General features: G+C 44.9%; 1 protein-coding gene across 1 annotated transcript in view; it reads left to right on the forward strand.

Moving 5' to 3' along the window:
* LOC104954375 (AT-rich interactive domain-containing protein 1B-like) overlaps positions 1 to 7,925 on the forward strand; it is a gene marked incomplete at its 3' end in the record, with an annotated part of 67,863 nt that extends 59,938 nt beyond the window's left edge. Inside the window, exons 4-5 of the mRNA XM_010781466.1 lie at positions 806 to 910; positions 7,689 to 7,925. Of these exons, the coding sequence (XP_010779768.1) occupies positions 806 to 910; positions 7,689 to 7,925 (342 nt within the window). The remainder of the gene's footprint in view (positions 1 to 805; positions 911 to 7,688) is intronic.
* Between the last annotated feature and the right edge of the window lie 613 nt (positions 7,926 to 8,538).

The following is an 8,538-nucleotide window of genomic DNA, read 5'->3' on the forward strand; positions in this document are numbered from 1 at the left end:
ATGTATGTGTGTGTTTTTCTTTTTTTTTCAAGGATTAGTGGGTAGTCGGGCCCGGATATCGTTGAAATGAATTGGTGTTGTGCTGATGTTTATATATTCAAATTTCTTTATTAGGATAAACCCCTTGAGGTGAATCACCTCGTTTTCAAGGGGGTCCCAAGANAGATCATAGAGAAGGATTTAGTTTTGTTCAAAAGTAACTTGTTCTGGAATAGCCAGTCTTGCAGGAGGGTGAAATCTGACTGGAGTGAAACTTGAATTTGAGAGAGATTTGGTTTTGATGTGTAAATAACGGTATCATCTGCATATAGATGAACATTACAGTTTTGAAAAATGGAGGGCAAATTGTTTATATAAATGGTGAAAAGTAGTGGTCCAAGTGTAGAGCCCTGAGGTACTCCACTATGCTGTATAAGGAGATCAGAACTTTTCCCATTCAAAATAACACACTGTTTTCGATTATGTAAATATGAGCTAAACCAAAGTAATGCACTTCTAGAAAGTCCAATAGCATATAATTTATCAAGTAGTAAATAGCGATCAACAACATCAAAAGCTTTGGTAAGATCAATAAAGATGGCACCAGTTAACTTAATGTTTGCATGTTCAGAGGTTTTTGTACTGTCGTATGTGTGTTTATGACACTATATGAAATATCTAATCAAGAATCCCTCACAGAACTTACAAATATTGTGAAGAAAAAGTCAAATGAATCCTATGAATTTATTTATAAATAAAAGTGGCTTGTCCCAAAACAACAACATGACACTTTGCCGACCCGCGCTCTCTGTCTGTTTGTGTGTAGGAGGCCCAGCAGGAGACGTATGGCCCTAGGGGTCCAGCCCCAGGGAACTCTGGGAAGGTCAACAACGAGGATGGCGTCCCCCAGGACCGCCCATCCAGTCTCCCGGTGAGTGACAGCTCTGAGAGACCTCATCAAGCCTCAAAGAAACAGTTGTTTCCTTGTCTGTCTTCACTTCCTGTATTTTTGTTGTAAGCTTTTCTGTCCAATCACATTCCTCCGCTCGCCTACAGCTTTTTATCTCTGGTCCCATGAGAGACATGAATTAAATTGCTCATTTCAGAGTGTATGTCTGTGTTTTGACTGGCGTCCATGCCCAAGGCGAAAAGGCCACATGCATCAGCCCGTGGTCGGAGCATCCTGCTCTCACTCACACATACACCCCCACACACACAGAAGCATATGCACGGACACAGACATTATTGCTAATGCGCGCAGTCACACACGCAAACCCACTCGCATTTGGCATTTAGGCGAGCTAAAAAATCCTTAAGCAGGTTGACTGGAGGAGTAATTGAGAAGAAATGGCGAGGCCAGGCTGATCTATGAGGGGAGAGAGGAGTGGGCCGCTCCAGTTTTTTGGCTAAACTAATCGTTTTTTACTCTCTATCATTTCTCTCCTCACAGCTCCGCAGCACTTTCAAGAATAGAATAAATAGACATTTGCAAATGGTCGCAAATATTGGCACTGCTTGAGGTGTGTGCCGTTTAATTTAGCAGATACTTTCGAAGAGCCCCAGGAGTGGAGGAATAAACTGCTAGAAAGGATAAATTAGGTGTATGAACTGAAATTAAGCCACCCTATTTTCCCATAGATTGCTACTGATACATAGGTCTGTGTTTATTGGTCGTATAAAGTACGATGACAGTTGACTCGTATTTGATTCAAATCAGCGGCTGATTTATGTGTCATATTTCTAACTGATTCCTTTTTGTCTATCTCGCTCATTCACACACTCTCTCCATCTTTGTCCGTTTTTCCGCCTTAACAGCAGTGTGTCATCCGTTTTATCTTGGCATTTTTTTCCCTTTATTTTCTTTCATTATCATTCTCCCACACTCTTTACCCTCCCACCCCCCCCTCTCTGTCTTTCCCTCTAAAGTAGCATCATGAAAGCTTTTCTCTTTTCTTCTTCTACCCTCGTGCTATAATGAGAAATGGCCTTGATGTATCAGTGTGTGGATCCGGAGCGAGAGAGCACGGCGAGGCGAGGAGCCGCTGCAGTCGCGGGGGCCGATCTATTTGAACTGCAGCCGATATCACCCCATATTCCCTCACCCCTTTAATCCTGGCGTTTTACCCCTTGGGTTCTCCGTGTGTTTTTCGCATCCCATCCAAAGCGCATGGCTTACCGAGATCCTAATCGGCAGCAAGTTTTGATGAGAGAGAGACACGCAGAGCAAGAGATGGATAGATAGAAGGGAGAGGAGAGAAAAATTGCTCTGCGTTTGCCAGGCTCTTCCAGCAAGCTGTCACGGCAGAGATGTAACCACGTTTTTTTCCCCTCTCTCTTTCTCACTCTCTCGCCGGCGTTTGATGTCAGATCTAAAGCTGCTGTCATCTTTTCTCTCGCCTTTCTCTCTGTCAGGAGGGAGGGAGCGCGGGTCGGCAAAGTGTCATGTTGTTGTTTTGGGACGAGTCTGCTGTGTGATGTGGCAGGATTTTTAAAGGGAGACCAAAGGGAAAAAGTGCTTTAGTAACTTATCACAAATGCAAGTCACAGCGCCCCATGGTCTTTTAAAATGAAATCTATTGGAGATACAGCATGCCGTGCATTCCATATCACTGTACAGTATCTGTGTCTTTAACAGTGCCTATAGTATCAAATCCATGCTCAATTAGTAATGCACTCAGCACTAGCTTGTTTTTTAGCATCAGCATTGCTATTCTACATTTCCATGTAGCTTTGGCTCTGATGCTCACATTTATGTATTCAATTATGGCATTCAATTATGTTGGTTGTTTTCACAGTCCTTCTCCGTATTAAGGAATCAATTAGGGAGTGGTGTTTTCATTGCATACCTTCTAGCTTTAACAGCTTCTCATGTTAAAAAAGTTGTATATTTTGTATCTACTGGCAGCTTTGTCCGTTTATCATTTTAAAACCAACTGGCATTCTCCCTCTGATTTTCAAAAAAGCGTTAGCATTTACAGTTTAGTGAGTTATTGAAAAAAGCTTTTTGTTTTTGTTTCTGAAACTGTCACTATATCCAAACCGGAGTGCATTAGATCGATAATCCTATAAATATAAACATCATTATATCTATAATATAGATATTATCTTATATACAAAACTGTCTGGCCATCATGTTGAAAACAGATGAGCCAAAACCAAGCAGCTCCCAACAGGCCATTTCACACCCAGTACTTTGCCGTACTTCATCAGAACCCTTTAGTTCATCAGAACTAAAGAGCAGATTGCATTCACACCGGAATAAGTCCCTTAGGGAGGATTAGGCAAAAGAAGCTGCTGACGTCACTTCTTCTTCTTCTGCTTTGGGTTTACCGGCAGGCCGCAAACAACTTCACGACATACTGTATACTGCCACCCGAAGTCCCCGGAGTTGGGGACTGGCTTCAGTTTGCAATCCGCCCAGCCAAACAGCAGGTACTTTCTCCCATGAAAGTACCTGCTCTCTAGCAGGGACTGCAAAGGGGGTGAAAAGGTTCTCATGAACTAAGTTCTAGTTCCGGATTTTTTTGGTGTGAACGCACATTTTCTGAACTATATCGGAAATATACTGGGAAAAGTACTCCGGTGTGAAAGCGCCTAATGACTGGCTCATGAATGTTATCATTTTCTAATCAAGTAGTATACTAAAATATCTCTGAAAACATGATGCAAGAAACAGACAATGCAGTAAGAGAATGTTGATATTTGATCAGCACTGCCTAGTTTGACAGTTAGTGATGAAATATTTTGTTACTAAATGTAGCTCCAACAATATTCGTATTTCCCTTAAAGTGTTTTCATCCTCTTTAGACTTGCCCTTATATAGCTGAGCCTGTACTCCAGTGCCATAGAATAGTGGAGTCAAGAGCCAGAGCAAAGATCATCTATTGAAAAAGATGAACCACTCGGTAGTGAAACTTTTGAGAAAAGTTGCCAGTTCCTCTGAATACATTTTCTCCCTTTTGTAGTTGCAAAACAAACATTGAGAAATGTCAATGTGAGCCGAAGGTGAAACACTTTTTTTGGTGCATACGTTGTTTATTATTGATTATTCCGCAACAAACTTGATAAGTATAGGTCATTTTAAAGTGACAAAGCTTGTTGGTTACTTAGCTGGAGCTTAGTTGCTTATTTCCATCTTGTGCTGCAGTGATGTTTCTGGTACATTAAGTAAGGGCTCTGTAGCGCCCTCAGCCCTTTCCATCTTTTACCTAACATCGCTAAGCACAGCCAGTTCTTCCAGCACCACAGTGAGGTGAGGAGCCAGGGCTTTCATACCCACTGACCCCCCATACACACACACACATCCCCCCTTTAGTACACCACCGCCACCCCCGTTCCAGTCACTACGTGTTCCCTGCTCTCCGGCGCTCCCCTGACAGCCTGCCAAGCTGCCGCACAGCCTCCCATCCTCTGGGACATGGGAGAGGATGGCCAGCCATGTGGAAAGAGAGAGAGAGAGAGAGAGAGAGAGAGAGAGAGAGAGAGAGATGGAGGGTGAGGTGAGAAAGGAGGGGGGTGAAGAGAATAAGAGAGTGAGTAAGATAGAGAGAGAGGGCGTGAAGCGGTGAAGTGAAACATGGTTATCTTTTTGTCACTTGTTCAGGGTGAGGGATGTTGAATTCAGGCTATGGGGTTCCAGCAGCGACATGCACTTGCACACGCACACACACACACACACACACACACACACACACACACACACACACACACAGAAGAACTATTTTGTAAGTCTTTAAGTGCTCATTTGCCCCTCCTTGACTTATTTTCCATCAGACAAAAAGGAAAAATTTAGAAACACTATCTCTCCCTCGCTGTCTCTTACTTCTCACGCCGGTCCACCTTGCCCTCCTCTGTTTTTGCGAGTGTTAGGTCATGAATGATTGACAGGGCACAGCTGGAGAGGCCTACCCCCCCTCCACACCCCCTCCCTTCTCTCCCTCTCTCCCCACGGCCACACTCACACAGGCCTCTTTGCTCACAAACACACACGCATCACACACTTTGATACACATTCTGTCCTCTGCGAGTCATTTTTGTTGTTGTGTGTGTGTGTGTGTGTGTGTGTGTGTGTGTGTGTGTGTGTGTGTGTGTGTGTGTGTGTGTGTGTGTGTGTGTGTGTGTGTTCTCTATCAGAGCATGTCAGTCAGGCTGCCTACAATATGTGCTCTCGCTCTGGCTCTCCCCACTGCTGTGTTTTATTTTAGAGTCCCCAGGCAGGCAGACAGGCCAGCAGGCAGCGCAGAGTAATGTCATCCAGCAGGGTTAGATTCAGCCTCCACATTAGTGCACGGGGGGGGGGAGTCAAGAAAGCAAAGAATTGCAAGGGAACGATGGGGGAGAGAGGGGGGAGGAAACTTGTGGAAAGAAAAATATGTCCCTTATAGTGGTTTGGACATTCAGTTTAAATACAAAGATCACATACAAATGATTAAACATATATCTTTAGAGAATACTCAAATTACGCATTAGCCGCCACAACAAGTTTTTTTCCATGTTGTGTTCTACTTCAAATATATATTTGGAGCATGCGGAGTGAGAAAAAGAAGGGTAGGTGGGGGAGAGGGAGGCAGGGAGACGAGATGTTCTCTGGACCCTGCTGCCTATTCTTAGAACCGACAGTACACTGAAGGCCACAGCAGCTCCAGCGCTACGAACACACTGCGGCTCTGAGAATAGGACAGCTAATCTGAAGCCAGTTTCACACTCTGAGGTGCAGGGGAAGCTCCTGGTCACACCAGTCTTAAACCTCAAGACGTATTCACTCAAATATGAGTAAAAATGATTGATTCACTCTCCCTTTATGTGTTGCTGGACCCTATGTGCTCCACAGGACTCCATCATGTACCATATCATTTGAGATTTCTGTATCAAACTTGTACTATTTCTCTACGCACTCCTGAAATCATGCGACGAATATAATACGGGATTCACCTCCGGCCCGCTGCACTCCAGACCCAGATATCATGATACAGCGAGTCAGAGGACCCTGGCTTCATTTAAAATGCAGACGGACAATTTTTCCGCTTGTATGCCAGCCTGTTTTCATTTGCTCCTCATGAATCATTTAGCGCGCACACACTGTTTCATGTACACGCGTCGTTTTTATTCGAACCTCAAGAGCCCGGAACACGTGTTTTTTGCCGGGGCCTTACCATTTGTTCCCGACGGCCTGAAAACACAGACGTACAGGAAGAGGAACTGATCGGCGGTTTAACTTTCTCTGGGTCTTTCATCTGCACACATCTACGCCATTGTCTCTAGTCTGGACAATTCATCTGGGATTATATGTGCATTGGCAGCCATTTTTGTTATGATTAGGTCGTTTCTAAATATTTGGACTTTGTTTGTTCGTATTGTAGCAGTTTAAATGTCTGCAATTTTGAACAGTTTGAACACATAGAAGTCCAGTTAGAAATGATCCAACAAGAGGCAAGTCATTATTTCCATCCAACCTCCATGTTGACAAGCATCTTTGCTGCTGCTCTTGAGCAGGACACTGAATCTCTACAGCAGCTGACACTGCACCCTCATCCCCTGTGGAGGAGACACTCACCAAAAAGAGAGATTTCCCTACAGGGATCAATAAAGTGTTTGGCCTGAAAGCTTTTGGTTGTATCTTATGGCAACATGTGATGGCTACACACTGTTCTACCAACTGGGAACTATGTTGGCCAGTGTAGGCTGTTAAAGCAAACTGGTAACACTAGGATGAGCAACAGTGGTACAGAGAGAGTGGGAGGGGGGGGCGGAGAGGCTCTGCAGCTGCGGGGGAGGCCATGTTTATACCCATCCAGCCCTGACAGCCTGGCCGAGTGAAGCTTAGCACAGCAGAGGGATGTGTGTGTGTGTGTGTGTGTGTGTGTGTGTGTGTGTGTGTGTGTGTGTGTGTGTGTGTGTGTGTGTGTGTGTGTGTGTGTGTGTGTGTGTGTGTGTGTGTGTGTGTGTGTGTGTCTGTGTGTGTGTGTGTGTGTGTGTGTGCGCGCGCGCGCGCGCCGTGTGTGCACTCTGTCCGAGCACTAGTCTTACACACTTACCTACCCCTATGCTTACATGCGTACTCCCCCAGTGTGTGACAGGCCTTATGATTTGAGAGTGAGGGGGAAAATGGAGAGGGATGAACTTGGTTAAGAAAACACCAGTCCTGTTCCACTGGCGCCTCTCCACCAGAGGGGGGAGATAAGAGAGGGGAAGGAGGAGGGGAGAGAGAGTGAGCGATGAGTGACCCTAGAAGGAGAGAAATGCTTCCCCCCTTCATCTTTTTTTTTTTTATCCTTTGCCCAACAGTTATTCTTCTCTCACTGGTGGCTTTTGTCAAATCTTGTTTCTTTAACTAGATTAGAAAGACTTTAGTTAAAATTCAGGATAAAAGAGTACAAAGATGTGGGGAAGCACACACACACACACACACACACACACACACACACACACACACACACACACACACACACACACACACACACCCACACACACACACACACACACACACACACACANAATCAGCACTTTGGAAACAGAGCTGAAACAGAGGGGATTATGGGTAAGGCTGCAATGATCTGTTTGGTGTTTCAACCAATCAGAGACAGGCTCTGGATATATCTGAGACCTATAAAATATTGATGAAAGAGAGTATGATAGGGGAGCTATAAGTTATGTACAGGAGGAATCAACATGTCGTCTTCACACCGTTTCTCCCCCTGTCGTGTCTGCAGGAAAGTGACGTCCTCTCTCTGGGAGTTTCCTCTCATCGATCCTGGTGGAAGGACCACTTGCCGGGCTGTGAGGGGGGGGATCCTCCCTCCGCTGGGTGGCAGAAAACCCCAAATAACCATCAGAACCATCAGAACCATCAGGACCATCAGGACCAGCAGAACCACCTGGAGCTGGGCTGCTGGCTGCGGCACCAGAACATCGAGGTTCTGCACTGCGTCCTGCAGCTCGTCCTCGCTGTGAGTTCAAACCTGTTCAGTTAAAGACCCCTAAGCTATAGTCACTCAATTAAAGGTGGGGTAGGTAATTCATTTCAGAAACACTTGTTATATTCCATGGAATGCTCTTAACATCCCGATAGCAATGAATATCTGAAGTGCTTTGACAATAAATCCATAAAGAAATATCATCTGTGGAAGCCGTGGTACTGTAAAAAGCACGACCAATCATCTGAGCCGGCCCGGCTAAAATAACTGGATGGCCTACCTGCCTGTCAGCCTTCCATCTGTGCTGAAACTTATCTCGTGCCCTCATTGGTCATGTGCGCGTTCGTGTGTGTTGGAGGAGGGGCTCTGTGAGGAAGTCTGAAGGAAGTGGCAGATTTTTTTCAGTTGGGTTTTTTCAAATTCTAGCGCACTCGAGTTGCTTTCTCCATTCTTACCTAGCCTACCTTTTAATACGATACGATATACGATAATACTTTAATGGTGAGATCAAGTCTGAAATGCTTCTTGCATCACAGCAGCTCCATGTGTAACATCAACAGACACATATCAAGACACAGCACATGGAAAACAAAACAAACATTTAAAACAACAGCAGGATCAGTGAGAGCTGCTCAAAGAGCCTTCA

Source organism: Notothenia coriiceps, unplaced genomic scaffold (genome assembly GCF_000735185.1).
Source record: "Notothenia coriiceps isolate Sejong01 unplaced genomic scaffold, NC01 NC01_scaffold00023274, whole genome shotgun sequence".
Classification (NCBI taxonomy): Eukaryota; Metazoa; Chordata; class Actinopteri; order Perciformes; family Nototheniidae; genus Notothenia; species Notothenia coriiceps.